The sequence below is a fragment of the Colletotrichum fructicola genome, assembly GCF_000319635.2.
Source record: "Colletotrichum fructicola Nara gc5 chromosome Unknown KSG_Nara_v1_contig04, whole genome shotgun sequence".
Taxonomy (NCBI): domain Eukaryota; kingdom Fungi; phylum Ascomycota; class Sordariomycetes; order Glomerellales; family Glomerellaceae; genus Colletotrichum; species Colletotrichum fructicola.
The window spans coordinates 68270-84066 of NW_027094054.1; the positions used below are offsets into that span (position 1 = coordinate 68270).

The 15797-nt window shown below is 50.0% G+C and overlaps 4 protein-coding genes across 4 annotated transcripts; 2 read left to right on the forward strand and 2 right to left on the reverse strand.

Annotated features, from left to right (window-relative positions):
• Window positions 1–283: 283 nt before the first annotated feature.
• On the forward strand, window positions 284–1902 carry CGGC5_v006755 (LysM domain-containing protein; the record flags this gene model as incomplete). The annotated part of the gene is made up of 2 exons (XM_032019623.1): window positions 284–484; window positions 535–1902. The coding sequence occupies 2 exons, from the start codon at window positions 284–286 to the stop codon at window positions 1900–1902; spliced, it is 1569 nt and encodes a 522-aa protein (XP_031883146.1).
• A 6166-nt stretch (window positions 1903–8068) lies between these two features.
• CGGC5_v006756 (Efflux pump FUS6) lies at window positions 8069–9794 on the reverse strand (the record flags this gene model as incomplete). The annotated part of the gene is made up of 5 exons (XM_066151745.1): window positions 8069–8118; window positions 8334–9024; window positions 9091–9501; window positions 9582–9610; window positions 9671–9794. The coding sequence occupies 5 exons, from the start codon at window positions 9792–9794 to the stop codon at window positions 8069–8071; spliced, it is 1305 nt and encodes a 434-aa protein (XP_066008640.1).
• Window positions 9795–11287: 1493 nt separating this feature from the next.
• On the forward strand, window positions 11288–12196 carry tmem53-b-1 (Transmembrane protein 53-B; the record flags this gene model as incomplete). Its single annotated transcript, XM_032019626.1, has 1 exon — window positions 11288–12196. One exon carries the CDS (start codon window positions 11288–11290, stop codon window positions 12194–12196), a length of 909 nt encoding a protein of 302 aa, XP_031882989.1.
• A 2030-nt stretch (window positions 12197–14226) lies between these two features.
• CGGC5_v006758 (uncharacterized protein) lies at window positions 14227–15420 on the reverse strand (the record flags this gene model as incomplete). The annotated part of the gene is made up of 3 exons (XM_066151746.1): window positions 14227–15054; window positions 15246–15327; window positions 15416–15420. The coding sequence occupies 3 exons, from the start codon at window positions 15418–15420 to the stop codon at window positions 14227–14229; spliced, it is 915 nt and encodes a 304-aa protein (XP_066008648.1).
• Window positions 15421–15797: the final 377 nt, after the last annotated feature.

Here is a 15797-nt window from a genome sequence, read left to right on the forward strand (position 1 = left end):
GACCAGAATTATCTTACCATGGGTTTTCAAAAACTGTTGCCTAGAGGCGACGTTCTGTATCTTCACGATGAACTGACAGTACAATAGGGAATACAAAAAGAAGATCTTCTCAACCACGACTGCTTCTTGATTTGTAGCAGCATCACATTCTATTGGAATTGTGCTCTCGTTGTCGCACGCCTAATTTGGCCTTACACTCGTTTTTCAACTGATCCCAACTATCTTTTCCATATTCAACTCATCAATCACTTAATCTGAATATCTCAGTCTGGTATTTTCCACAATGAGACTCCAATCTTTTGCGGTCCTTGTGGCCCAGATTTCGTGGTCCGTCGTCGCCCAGTCATGGGATGTCGAGCCGCCTTCTACCGCCGATCCGAATACGCCATCAGACTGCACTTGGTGGCACGTTGCCGAGTCCTCTGAGACTTGCGACGCGATTGCAACTTCCTACGGTCTTGAAGTCTCTGATTTCACCTCATACGTGAGTGCTGCCCGTTCCATTGTCGCGTGTCATCCAGACTGACAAGACAGAACCCCTCTCTCGCTACGGCTTGCGAGCTTGTTACCGGAAACTCTTATTGCATTGAGAGAAACTGGGGCATTCCTCCTGAAGTGCCAGTTACTACCACCACCAGTGCTGCCTCGACGCCGACCAGCGACCCTGGTAATGGAGTCGTGACGCCAACTCCGATCCAGGACGGAATGACCAAGGACTGCAACAAGTTTTATTTCGTCAAGACGGGAGACGGGTGTGCAAATATCGCCAACAACAATGGCATTGCCCTTACAGACTTCTATAGCTGGAACCCAGCAGTTGGGAACACTTGCAGCGGTCTGTGGGCTGAGGTGTACGTCTGTGTCGGTATTGTTAGCGGTGGAACAGTCACATCCCAGCCGCCGGCAACGACAACTGCTCCGAGTAACGGTATCTCTACCCCGACCCCCATCCAGGAGGGCATGACGACTAGCTGCAATAAGTTCTACTTTGTCAAGACGGGAGACGGCTGCGCTGCTATCGCCAGCAGCAACAGCATCGCGTTATCCGACTTCTACGCCTGGAACCCCGCCGTCGGGGATACATGCGCAGGACTCTGGGCTAATGTCTACGTCTGCGTAGGCGTCATTGGCAGCAGTGCTCCTACTACCACGACTGTACCAGCATCGACCACAACGGCTGGTAACGGCATCTCCACCCCTACTCCTATCCAAGAGGGCATGGTTGACAACTGTAACCGCTTCTACATGGTTAAGACTGGGGACGGCTGCGCGTCTATAGCTTCCGCTAACAGTATCCTGCTGTCTGACTTTTATGAATGGAATCCTGCTGTGGGTAACACTTGCGCCGGCCTCTGGGCTAATGTCTACGTCTGCGTTCGCGTGATCGGATACACAGCCCCGGTCACCACAACGACAGCTCCCCCAACGACGACCACGGCGCCGGGGAACGGCATCAGCACTCCTACGCCGATTCAAGAAGGCATGGTTGGTAACTGTAACAAGTTCTATAAGGTTAAGAGCGGAGATGGTTGCGCGGCGATTGCGTCCAGCAACGGCATTGCCCTCGCTGACCTGTATAAGTGGAACCCGGCTGTTGGAAACACGTGCGCCAGCTTGTGGCTGGACACTTACATCTGTGTCGGCGTCGTCGGCTCGACACCCACTACTACTCTGGTTACGACCACTAAAGCTGGCAATGGTGTCGCGACGCCCACACCAATTCAGGAAGGCATGACTAAAAGCTGCAAGACCTTCCATCTGGTTGTAGGTGGTGACACGTGCTACGATATTGCGGCTAAGTCGGGTATTACTCTGAATAACTTCTACGCCTGGAACCCGGCGGTCGGAAGCAACTGCGCAAGCCTTTGGGGCCAGTACTACGTCTGCATTGCCGTTCTCTAATTGTCTGGTGTCAAGGATAGCAATACCTAAGTTGTTGTAATGGTAGACCAGAATTTTAACAGCGGGCCGAAAGAGTGCCTAGTATTATATGTTTAGAGATCCCTTGCTGGATAGGCGTAACACAACTAAAGCCATACCATCTGTACGCACTTAGATATAGGAATTTTACGCGATCCCTAAAGGCTATGTCAACTCGTGCTCGCCAGCCTGACGTTGAGATATTGGCTTCAAAGAGAATGAATAGCATGTCATGTAATGAGTCTGTGTTGTTGTTGTTGTTGTTGTTGTTATATTTAACGCCGTGGCGGCAAGGGCGCAGCCGCCCTTGCGGCCGACCTCCCGAGGGGTATACGGCGTGGAGGGTCGCCGGCTCAAGCTATATACTCTACAGTACACGCCTCTTCCTAACGTCCTCCAAATCTTGCCCGTGGGCTACTATGTGTTCTATTCGTCCCTAGTTCCCGCTGGTTCCCTAGTTCCGTTGTGGTCTTCCGATCCTCTACGAGGAGGGGGTTGTTACTAAGGTCTAGGTCAAGACCTAGTCCCTAGTACCGCGGGCAGATCTTCTGGAAGAAGTCTGTCACAGAGAGAAAGGCCTGGAAGCCTTCATGATCAGTAATTAGCCCCTTATAGTACTGCTCAAGAGATCCTATAGGCCCTATAGGCTCCTGTGAACTAGAAGGGTGGAGGGTGGGCCACTGAAGCCGCCTCACTAAGGTCTTTCGGCAGTAGACTAGGTGGTCTACTGCCTTTGCCTCCCCGCAGGAGCAGGTAAGTAGTGCTTCTGTATGGTTGAAGCGTTGGTGATATTGCTCGAAGTCTCCATGCCCTGAACGGGCTGCCAGGAGATGGTGAAGGATCGCCCGTGGCAGGGTCAGTTCAGGAGGGCAGGCGAGGGAAGCCTTAAGCCCTAGTTGGGTGTGGCAGGACGTTGCCTCTTGCTTCCACCATCTTCTATGCTGGCGGTATATACGCTCTCTAGCAAGCCGTTTGATCCCTGATAGGGTAGCTAGTTGGCCCCTAGGGGCTGGCAGAGTTGTGCCCTCCTTAGCTAGGATGTCTGCTTCCTCGTTTCCTTTGATGCCCTGGTGCCCTGGGGACCAGTGGGTTTGTATGTTGTATATCCTAACTGCCTCTTGGATCTCAAGGAAGGCAGCTTGTGAGGAGTCTGGGGCCATGCCTCGGATCCCCTGGATAACGCTGGTATTGTCGATACAGATATGTATAGGCTGGCCCTGGGAGGTAAGGAGGGCCCGTCGGAGCCCTGCCCTCGCCCCTTCGGCCTCGCCATCAAATACTTCTGCTATGCCGAGGCGTCCGCAGCCCTGGGCTATGCGTTTATTCTTACGGTAGATGACAAAGCCAAATCCTGTAGCGCCATCAGGGGCTTTAGAGCCATCTGAGTAGATGATAGTATGCTCTTTTGGCACCGTCTTGAGCCAGGCCTGGAAGATCCTGGCTGCTACTTCCTTCGTCTGTGTAACTATAAGGTTATAGGACCCTGGGAGGTATTGCGGCTGTAGAAGTGCTGGCCTTGGGCACTTAGGTAAGAGGCCAGCTGTCCTTTGGAGCCTGGTCTGCTGCCGCCCTGGCTGTAGAAGCCTTGGGACCAAGGGATGTTGTTGGTCAACCTTCTGTAGGCGTGTAGCGAAGCGTAGTCGCGCTGCCTCGAGGGCTACCTCTACTGTAGGTAGGCCAGCATCTCGGATGAGGGCACTGGTTGGTGTGGTCCTCCAGACAGGTAGGATAGCCCTTGCTGCTGCTGTAATAACTCTTCCGACTCTACAGGCTAGACCCTTCTGCCCTGTGCCAACTGTAGCTATCTGTGAAGCAGTACTGCTACTAGTACTGTTGTTGCTGCTTAGAGCTGGCTTAGTCAGGCCTGCATACCAGGTTTCCGCTCCATATAAGGCTATCGGGAGGGCGCAAGCAATAGCTGCTTTTCGATCTGTGTCACAGCAGGAGCATGTACTTTATTAGACTGCGTGCATGTAAGAACGAAAGACGAGCCTTGTCCTCGAGACAGTACGTGTTAATGCTGATAAATCTTTTACTTGCTCTTCAGCAGTCTTGCTTCTGCTATTAACCATACACGAACCTCCAAGCTCCAATATGCAGGTGGTTCCGAGTTTGGACCGCGTTGCGGTTTTCTAAAAGTTAGCTGTCACGTATTGCTCCCCGCGTCCCGAAATCTCTTTCAGAAGGATGGGAAACTTGTATCATCTCCTTCTTGTGTTGATTGGAAGTACGGCATCTTCACGCCAGTATGGTTCCACGAACCCTACTCTTTGGCGACATCAATAATCTTCAGATGTAAGCTGCTCCATGATTCCATTGACCGGAACTTCACATGGAAGCCCAGCGATGGACGCCGACAATTGGCAGTTGCCGTAATATGCTTCCCCTCATTACTGTTCATAAGTCGTCTGCCCTTCCTCGTTCTTTTAGTCCAGATTATCTGCTCTTCTCCAAGTCTTCCACCACCAGCGTCCTAGCCCTCATCGATTCCGACCTGCGACCCATCAGCGGTACCATGTCCTAAGGAAAATGGGTGTACCGCTATCGACAATCGTCCTGTAGCGAAGGAGGTGCTGAGCACATCGGCAACTACTGCGCCGATCAGATGTGGAATATCAACCACAACGGAAAGCAAGTTCCCGACGGCGTCATTATCTTCGTTTGGACGAACTGTCTCACGCGGGAGGCTGCCCATGGATAAGCAGGATCCTGCTTACCGTGTGCCCGGCGTTGCCCTCGATGTAAAGACGTCACAGAGTCTCCAGCAAGGCTGAGTCTGGAACACTTGCTATCTTTGGGACATAGACATGGACGGGAAAAGGAGACTCTTCATGCGCGGCTCGAAGTTTCGCGATGACATGATCGGCACCAACGGGGAAAAGCTTTTCGAGGGCGTCAAGAAAACAAGATGGAGAACGCGAGCTTTGACCGGTACTACAACGGCTACCCGAATGATTCTCCCAAGGTTCAGGGCGCTACTTGGCTTTTCAAGGCAGATGTCCTAGAGAAGAGTGACCCAGATTGTTTCGGAAGACATCTGATGCTTATGAGCGCTGTCACACAAGATAAATGTCAATAAGCTTCCTCCTTTGATCATGGCAATACCAGTTTCACCGGCCAAGTAAGGGCACACAAGTTGAACGATGGAGCCTCTGGTCAAGAACTCAAGATGTTCATAGGATTATGAGGCAAGGTTCTAATGAACACCAAGGCTTCGAATTATGCATACCCGGACGAGGTTGCAAGCTACGATGAGCCGTGGTGCCATTACTGAAGCCGTTCCACAATCCCTGAGTGTGTGTCTGTACTAGCCCATCTCCTGCTCTATTCGTACGACTACCTCCGATCTCAAATGACCACTGACATCGGCAGGCCGGTGGGCTTGAACTTTAAATTACGAACCAACTATGCAACAAAACTGGGTAAGAAACCGGGGATATAAAAGGATTCAGTTTAACAGCTTTCGATGCTCCCCTCAGCAAATACTTTGTTTAGCTCCATAAGCGCCGCAGACTTGCCAGTACACTGCCAACGGCCCGCGCCAAAGACAAGCTCAGTCTATTTCTTCCAAGATTGGACGGTGTCCGGATCATCTTTCAACCATCGTTGAGGTCGGAAGTCTTCAGCATCCTCGCTAAAAATATGTTTGTCGTGGGTCACGGACCAAATGTCGTGGCCAACTCTCGTCCCGGCAGACAACGACATTCCTCATATATATCTCCTTCTGGTCTAACCTGTTTCATAACCAGGCCTGTGAAAGGGGGCTGGACACGAAGACACTCCCAGATGACGGCCTTTGTTTCTTCGTCAGCAGGAGCGTATCACGCGAATGGCCGTTCTCTTCTCGAAATTTACTTGAAGAAACGGCAGACTTCGGGCTTCCTGGTAGCTTATGGGATCCGAAATTCCTTCCTCTGCAATTCCATTCTCAATCTCTTGTGTGAGAGCCTCGAGTACAGAGAGATTGGCGAAAAGGTGATGCATTGTCCATTTGATGGCTTTTGCTGCCGTTTGCTGCCGTATTGGATCCGGCAACCTTCAGAAACATAACCTCGGACTGTGCTGAACGACGGTCAGGACCACGGCGGAGGAATGAAACCTGTTCAGGCTGTGACTCTAAATGAAAACATTCGGGGACAGAGAATTGCTCACAAGTAAGTCTGGCTCGTCCTTCGCATCGGGCCCAAAGCGAGCGTCGACATGCTCTTTAGCAAGTCTATCCAAGTCAGCATTTCTATTCATCAGTTCAATGCGCGGAGGGACATGATGCATGTTCACTCACCCCACAATCTTCCCGAAACCACTCTTATCAGTTGGCTTAGGCCCCCATTTAAGATCGTATATGAGTTACTGATGAATTGGAGGGTTGGTATGTCAGTGAAGAATTGGATATAGTCTATTGCCAAATTCGACATGTTGATCAGTCCAAAGACATCTTGATCCTTTTGAAGGGGGTCAAGGGGTTGCCCGAATGACATGGTCGATCGAGCATCCATACCGTAGTAGTCTGCAAGTCGACCAAAGTTTACTATCATCTGCTCTGCGATTTCTGGGTATACTTTGTTCAGCGGCCTTGAGGTATACTTTAAGCGAATTAACCCGACTAGATCGATTATTCCGGATTTGATACTGGCTTCTAATCTGGGGATGTCCTTCCTAAGGTATCTAGGTTGTAGCTTCGTTCTCAGGGAATAATGAGCTGACTTATTAAGTATACTGCCTGTTATGTCGTCATATAGGTGTAGCTGGGTGCCCGGCTTTATACTAGCTGCTTCATCTATAAGTCGACTTAACTGCTAATATGCGCTTGATGAGGTCTAAATCAAACGTAATTAAGTCGTTTGGACTTATGCGAATGACTTTGCTGTATTTCGCTGAGAGTTGAACGTATTTGAAGTATGCGCGAGAAACCTGAGCGCGGATCTGGAACATGGACCAATATGACTATGAACAAAGGAAGGGGCCGGGAATGTGTGAAAGGCGAGTCCATGATATGACAGCCGCGGTCAGTAGGTACACCGCGCCTGCCACACCGAGAAGCAGGATCGGGAACATAATCACTCAAGAAAAACCAGCTAATGAAATGTGGGAAAGATCATGGCCCAGCCCGAAGTCTGAGGTTGGAGGGAGCGGTGAGACATTGTAAAGTTAATCGAGAGATAAGAAGTCTGAATAAGTGACAGGAAGGACTTTGATTGCTCTGGATGTCTAAAGACTGCAGACCTTGGCTTTCTTCAACGCCCCAATTGGCTATAGTATCTCTTGTCATCCGGCCTTTAAGGATCAGTTTAGGCTATATCCTATTCTCATGTCGACTGATATCGTCTGCAGGTTCGTTGTGTCCTACGCAGTGAGGGCTGAAAACTTCGCCTGCTGAAAATTTCATTCTCTTTTGGGTGGAGAGGAGCCACCACAAAACCGACTATGCCGTTCTGAACTGAAACCTACAAACGACTTGACTTGAGAAACAGGGGCGCAAATGATGATTATTTGATAAACGAACAGGGGTGATATTGTTGATTTGCCCAACAGATTGAGAGCATATTTGCGATAGCATCTTTATCGAATGTACATATAGTCTTTAGCTACAAGCACAGTCGATCCCTAGTTAATGGAGATCACGGTGAAAATCCGAGCAAGGCCTTCGTTTTAGAGGCAGAAATGGGTCAAGAAGGTACGGAACTGTTTATTCAAGGAAGTAGGATTGGCAAAGATTGAAAAGAATATGATAGTTGCTTTGGTACTATGAACGATCATCTTTTTGCTTTCAATGGAATCAGAGTGGTTCTAGCTGGGTTTTTCATTCCGGGTAAGGGACTCCTGATAAGTGACGGAATACTACTTGAAAAGGTGAAGAAGTCAAGATTTACAATTGCTAGCCTCCTGATGGGAGGCTCAGATTTATGACCTAAAGCATAGTCGCAGTCGCCACGAAAGGCTGCCGTGCGAGGTTTCCATGACTTCCGTCTCTCTCTACAGCACGCATTAAGACTCTTTTCGTCATACAAGTGTGTGAAAAACTTGTCATCAAACCACTTCACTCACGTAGCTCCCAACCGACGGGACCTCTGACTTCCTATTTCGTGTCCCCTCCAGCGTAAACCTAGACTCAAGCGTTTTGTCCATACTATGCTTGCGAATCACCAAGCTAGTGATGAATCCAGAAGCAGCCGTTGCCGTCATTACCCAGAACACGCCCTGGAACCCTTTCACGTAAGCGGACAAAGCTCCAAGCCGTACCGGATCCCAAGAGGCCATGCCAGCCAACTCGGTTGCAAATGCTTCGGCATTCTGAGCAATAGTCTCAGGCAGCCCGAGCTCGCGCAATCGATTGACCATGACATTCTGGAATGCGGTGCCTCCGACCGCGACGCCAACGCTCATTCCTAGCGTGCGCATAAAGGCGTACATACATGCAGCTCGACCGCAGTCTTCGATGCGGCTGATGGCCTGGGTACCGACGTTGACGCTCGTGAGTACCATGCCATTTCCGATGCCGAAAATGGCGAAGTAGATGGCCCACAATGCGGTCGTCGTATTCTCGTCCAACAAGACAAGCAAGCCGCATCCTACCGTCGCAAGAGCCCAGCCTGACCAGATCGCCCAGCGGAAGCGGCCAAGCCGTGAGGTCAGCACGGACACGACAATAGAGCCCGGAAGAAGGAGGCAGGTTACAGGAAAGAGGTTGAGACCTGACTGAGTGGGCGTAACAAAGCGGACTGAGATGAAGTAAAACGGGATGTAGTATAGCCCGCAGAAGAGGAGGAATCCTTGGCAGAAGGCTCCGAAGTAGACGGCCACCGCGGACCAGGAGTAGAAAAGAGAAGGGCGGAAGAAAGGCTCTGTTGCGCCGTATTTCTCCCAGAACAGGCAGGCGGATACTGCTACAGCGCCAACAATGATGGGAGCAATGGTAGCTGCGGAGGACCATGTGAACTGGACACCGGCCCAGGAGATGCCAATGAGAAAGCTCGTCATGCCACCAATGAAAAGGAGACCGCCTATTCCATCAACTCGGAGGAGCTTAGAGCCAAATGAAGCCTTTTCCGCGGAAAGACGGACAAATAGAGGCACCATAATGAACCCAAGAGCGCAGAATGGCAACTGTGAGGTACCAACGATGTCAGAGAAATGACGGATCTCACATTGAGAATCAAGAATCTCACTCACATTTATGTAAAAGCACCATTTCCATGTCGCTTTCTGCACAAATAGCCCGCCGACCAGTGGTCCTAGCACACTCCCAAGAGCCCAGGCACCCAGTACAAAACTGAAGTACTTGGGTCTCAATCTCAATGGGACGATATCTGCGAAGATCATCTGGCCCATTGTTATGATGCCACCACCACCTATCCCCTGCAGGGAGCGTCCAGCCAGTAAGATAGTAAAGTCGCGTGCGAAAGGGGCACAGAGAAGGGTGCCAAGGGTAAAGAATGCGAGGGAAACAAGAAGCAGCTCTTTGCGGCCGAAGATGTCAGAGAGAGAGCCGATAAATGGCTGGAAAACGGCGCAAGGTAGTAGATAGGATGTGCCAGCCCAGAAGGCATCGGTCGCGGAGCCGTGAAGGTCGAGGGCAAGGTCCTGACGCACAGATTTGGTGTCAGTATGGTAGTTCAGAGAGAAAAGATAATCGCGGAACGAAAGGAAAGGCAGCCTCCTACAGATAGGACTGGAACTAAGATTGTAGCATCTAGAGCTACCATTAGAGAAATGACAGATATGGTGGCCATGACAGCGTATTCTGCCCGACCTGGCTTCCACTCTAGCTCTTGTTCTTGGTGTTCATTCGCGGTTAAGGTCGTTGTTGTGGACGTGTCTAGCGACGTGACGTGCTCTCTTGGTGATCCTGAGTTTTTGGAAATGATAGACAACATCACGATAATGAAGAAAGAGTAACTGGGGAATAATGTTTCTCAATGGTGCTTGAACGGAGGGGGGCAAGTTTCGGTGATGTTATAAAGATCTGGGGAACCGGATTCACGAGCCTCAAGGGGAACTGATCAAAAGATCTCAAGAATAGCCTGTAGACACATAACATTTAACTTCAACACATCTCATATGAAATTAGACATTAGAAGGAGTCTCAAGACTGGGCCTTTGTTTCGTTATTGTCTCGATATCACAGGCTGATACGGCTGTTCGCGGTATAATTTGAAGAAACCCATAGCAGCCACACTGATACCAAACAAAGCTGAAGATGCCGATCTTGGCACCATCTCCGTGAGCCCTGAGACATGCCCATATTACTTTCGATATGGATGTTTCCTCCCTTGAAAGTCGCACCCGAAAGCAGCCGCTCAACCATTGAAAATATGAGCTGTATCCTCCTCGTGGCGGGCGCTAAGGTAAGCCAGTCTCAGTGCTTAAAGAGATCAGGGTTAGACACATCGTGCCACGACCCAAACGAGTGGGAAATCTAGATGTCCTTCGAGAAAAGAAGATGCAGTTCTAGATTCAAGGCTTCTTCGCAATCGATCAACTGAGAGCTTACGAGTCTTCATTTTGTTCACCAATCACCAGTTCAATGCCATAATATTTTGACATTTACTTTGCCCTGTTCCATAGGTAGCCGTATCCCGGAAGCAGTGTTGTGACCCGGTAGATTGGGTCGTGCTCCACCAGATAGAGTTAACGACCGCACCCGTAAGACATTGTCCGATTTTCTTACCAGCAAGGCGGGCCTGCCCCAAGCCACGCAGCGCCTAGGCCCACTGAGCATTCTCACACTTCCAAGCGCCTGCCAAGCGCCTCTGCCGTGGCTGGCTGGCTCGTCCGGCTCGCAGACCTGGCTGACGCCTCATCCAGGAGCTGGATAACAGCGCCTGCCACCATCCGTCCTTTATCTGGCTCCCATGCCAGCCGCTCATTGGTCAAGTTCCGAGAGCTGCATCTTGGATGCTCTTCTCAATGGCGATAGCTGAGCTCAGTGCCATGGCACTCTATGTGTTGAACTCGACGCGATAAGCGCGAATTGTAAGCGTTGTGCCCCAGCTTGTTCTGGAAGAGGCTGGCGCGGCACAATCTCCCAATTTCGAAGAATTTGAAGAATGTTTGCAGTGTCGGCAGTGCCACCATAAGCCTTCCGTGCTCCTCTAAGCGACTGACTGCATGTTGATATCGGCTGTTGCAGGTGAATTCAATGGCTGTACAAGCCGTGAGTAATGTTGTAAAGCTCACTACAGTCCAATTCCTTCCATTTTAACTTAAAGTGTGAAGCGACCTTCCTTCAGTCACGGATATTTCATGACGAGCGTCGGACACAAAAGTACTGCACCAAGAGTTACATAACCGAGGGTTGTTCTCTATCTGCCTTGCTTTCCTCTCATCCCTGTTTCTATTATTCTCTCTTAAAGCAATCTTTATCCTCATGGGCAGATCTTCAACTTCCTGGGCCCTGTTAGGCTTCAAAGCCCTCGCACCATCAATATTCATCCAAGAAGCTCCTCGGTGTTCCTCATCTGTATCCTCAACATCTTCAGACCTCAGCTCTATCTCTTTGGAAAGCACCAATGAAGAAAGTCCTACGCTTATCGTCCTCACCTCCTGGACGGGTGCAGACCCGGGAAACGTTGCCAAGTACACGAAGAGATATAACGAGATCTATCCGAAGACCACGATCATGGTCATTACGACGGTAATACATGATCTTGTATTTCGCTCAACCAAAGAGAAGGTTGCTACGCTAGAGCCGGCTGTCGAGTTCCTCCGAAGTCATGTCAGCACACAGTCTAAGCGACCTACCATGTTACTACATGCATTCTCAGAGGGAGGATCGAACAAGGCCGTCTGCCTTGCCCGAGCATACCTGGGTGCTACGGGTTGTCGATTACCCGTGGGCGCTTTCATTTTTGATAGCACACCAGGCAGGCCACGGTTCTCGTGTAATGTGGCCGCCTTCAAGAGGTCACTGCCTCGCAACAAGGTTGTCCGTGCTGTAGGCTTCCCCGCTGGCGCTGTTGTGTTGGGCATGGTGTATGGAACGTATCATGTGCTGAAGGGGCCTGAGAATAACGTGATCTCTCAGACGCGCCAGGCACTGAATGATGAGTCGCTGTGGCCTGTTACGAGTGCACCCCGGACGTATGTCTTTTCTGAGGCGGATGATCTGATTGGATGGGAAGATATCGAGGACCATGCATGGGAGAGTGCTGAGCTTCTAGGGCTTGACAGCATGCTGCTTCGATTCAGAGAGACTGGGCATTGCAATCATGCTCGAGGGAATGAGGATGAGTACTGGACTGCCGTGATGAAGACTTGGGAAGCGCGTGATTTGTAGGAACGTACTTTCATTATATACAATCTTCATTTGTACTAAGAAACATTCAACCCCTTCTCAACACTTACCGCCGGTTTTGATGCTAGGAACCGACCAGATTTACACTCCAGTGTGTCAACATGCGTCAAGTCTGGACAACCGTCCCCCTCCAACCGTCCTCCTCTGCAATCATAAGCAGACGTCTTTGAAGCGTGGACTATTCCAGTGTTGGGTGCTGGACATGCAGTGAATATCTGAATCGGTTTAAAATCAAGCTTTTTTCGATGCATATACTTGCTCTAACAAGACAAATTACATCGTTGCTCTTCGCAGCTACGCTATAATGCGGATATATCTCACGAGAGGCTTCATCTGGAACTGTGGCACTCACGCTGCCAGATCAACGGCGGTACTGGCATTGATGTTATACTTTAATCAGTCTAGAACACGTTTTGCGATATTCATAGTAAGATAGCAGATGCATCTTCTGGAGCCGTTGCCTGCGATTTCTATGAACGCATGACCGACGACATCGCTTTTCTCAAGGAGCATGGAGCCAACGCTTATCCGTTCCACGCAGACAATAGGTCAGAGCGTGCCGTATGTCACCGTTTCATAGAAAGGTTCGTAGACTCGATCTACTATAGATGTTATCCCGCTACTATGAAGTAGCAGCTAGGCAGTCACCTTCCAACTTAGCAACCAGAAGGTATCAAACTTCACAAGGGCGGTAAGAATATTTGCACCTTTAATGACTACTCGACTCGAGTTATGAAGCACAAGGGAGTGCCACCTTCCCTGTATGACTGCATGAGAAATGTCGAAGTCTCTTGACATAACGTTAGAGGCGAGCAAGTCGATCCTGAATCTGGCCTGTGTTCCACGCGTTCAAACCCGGAGTGGTTGCATTATTCGATGAACTGTATCGCCGACTGATACTGAACCAAGATCCACATTGTCTAGTATGGCCCTAGCATCAAGGGTGAGGAATGCCACGCCCATCAGCAAGGTACTTGACGATTGATTTACATGCGACTTCTATTGCGATCACATTGAAGCCGTGATCAAAGGCCATGTAGAATGCAGGATGATTGTGATGATGTATATTGCTCGGAGGCTTTTGGATAACTTCAATTGGGCGGATGGCTGCGACACACGCATCGATGTACTTGGGTCGACTTCGGAGACAATCAGAGACGGCATTCAAAGAATATCGCTCAAGTGATACGAGATTTCGTCACGGCGATCTTGGAGCAAGGTTGGCCATGGGTGACTGGATCAACACATGGGAGCGATGTCGATAATTGAACATGAGATCATTTACCATGTTCCTGTACGTCCTGCTGCCTGCGTGGGGGTTGCAACAGGCTGTTGATCGATTGGAACATCAGGAACGTTTCTTTGCCTTAACCCGAGCGACCATCTAAGTGGTTGAATTAGTAATGGTACCCGACGTTATTGTAACATGGCAATATCAAGCATATTGCACAACCCAAATGTCAAAACCTTAATCGCCATTTTCATAACGTATTTCTGCTTCTGAATGTTGGCTCGAATACGGGTGCTGTAATACGCGTGCTGTCTTTCTCTTCTTGCAATAAAGTCTTTCTGGACGATGATTTCTATGTTCCCGACCGTCATAGCGTGTCTCTCCAAATACTAATGCCACAGATCGGAGGCTCCAGCATCCTTGACATCTCCAGTAGAGGCAATTCAAGGGCCATGTCTTTAACCTTCCAGCCAATGCGACTAGAGTTGACAAACGGGCGCCACTCGCATCCAGGATGATCAAGTAGTTGGAGACCAATTTCAAGCCACCCGAACAAAATATTTACTGCTCGATCGATAATTCTCTTCCTCAGCCAGGTTATTATGGGACTTCCGCTTGAACTCAGTCTAAGTGATAATCAACAGACTATCTGCACGTCACCTCGATCAGAACAGCAAAGTGCGAACCTTGCGCATTCATAAGAATCTGGATTAACCTTTTCCCCAATAGCTATATCAGAGACCTCAGGTCGATAGCCCCCTTCGACTTTGGTCCCTATCCTTCAAACCCCACACTTTTCACTCAACCACCGCGCAAACTTCACAGAGTTCCTATCGACGAGCCTCCATTGCACATCACCAAGCCAGATGCAGAATGTCATGGCAAGGCCGAAGCCGATACCCCATGATAGCCCCTGGCTGTGTCCAGCGGCGAGTAAGCTCAACTTCACACCCCAGGCCATGAAGCTGCTGCTCACAGTCCAGTGGACCAAGTACAGACCATAACTGATCTCCCCCAAGTACAAGATCCATCGGGCATTCAGGCCGCGTCGCGGAATAGACAACCCTTCGAGTGAGGCTACCAGTCCAATGGCTGATATTGTTGCGAAGAAACGTGTTGGATCGTAGCCGCCAGTCGGCACCCACTTAAACCATGAGTATCCCGCAGCGGAGTAACCATCGCCTAGCATGGGCCAGCCGCCTAAGAACAGCGAAAGAAAAAAGAGCGACCAGCAGATGAAAGCAGTGGTCCAACGCGCCGGTCCCGTTAGTTCCGGAAAGTTCTGTCGCACATGGCGAAAGTCGGCAAGCAGCATTCCCGCAAGGAACAAGGTATGTTGCCAAAATCCCAGATTGAATAGAAATGCAAGTAGCGTGGTAAGCAGCGGCAGGCGTACTCGAGACGACGTCCGGGCGAATGCCATGCAGCACAGAAACACGAGCAGAGAGCCTTGGTATTCAGCCGAAAGCGTCCACGCCTGGGGTAGTATGGTGTTGGTGGTGCTTTGCGTAACAATAATGACCATTGTGCGCCAGATGAACACCGCTTGCCCCCAAACACTGCCAGGAATTGGCGGGATAAGACCATTTCCGTTGTACAAGCCCTGAAGCTGAATCATAATAACAACCATAATTAGGACTGGGACGACAGGGAGAAAAAGTCGAATCGGTCGGCGGAATATGCTAGATGGTAGAGAGCCTATGGCTGCTTCACTCTGGCCATGATGCGATTTCTTCAGTGGCCCATACGTGAGGGCAAACCCGCTGATGACGAAAAAGACGGAGACGCTGAAATACCCACCATAGATGAGTCGGATAAATGGCAGTTGAATTGGGTGGCGATATTCTTCAGCTTCTCCCCAGCCATGATACATGAAAGAGTACTACCAAAGATCTTGTTAGTGACTGAGAGATCTTAAGATTCCAATTTGGAACTCCGAGCAACGCCCATGTGCCTCGAGTGCCACTCACATCATTGGTGTTGTGATAGATAACAACAAACAGCGCCGCTAATCCGCGAAGCCCATTGAGATATGAGGTGTCGTTAGCCGGCGGAATTACTGAGCTATCATCATCGTGGCCCAGAGCGCGTGCAACGAATGATGGGAGTACCGCCCAGAATATTTGAAGTGCGTCTTTGGGTCTCCATCCAGAGCAGTAGCGTTGCTTGTGATGCCTTTGCTTGATCTCGTTTATTGGCAAGTCGGTGGAGGAATTTGTCTCCCCATCTTCGAGCAAAATGTACGAGTCACCGGACTGGCTTGACGAGAACCATCCGCGAATGGTTTCCAGTGAAGTCTTGTACATTGTTCGGTTGGCAATCCGAGGCAAGAAAGCTGTGAATGGTTGATTG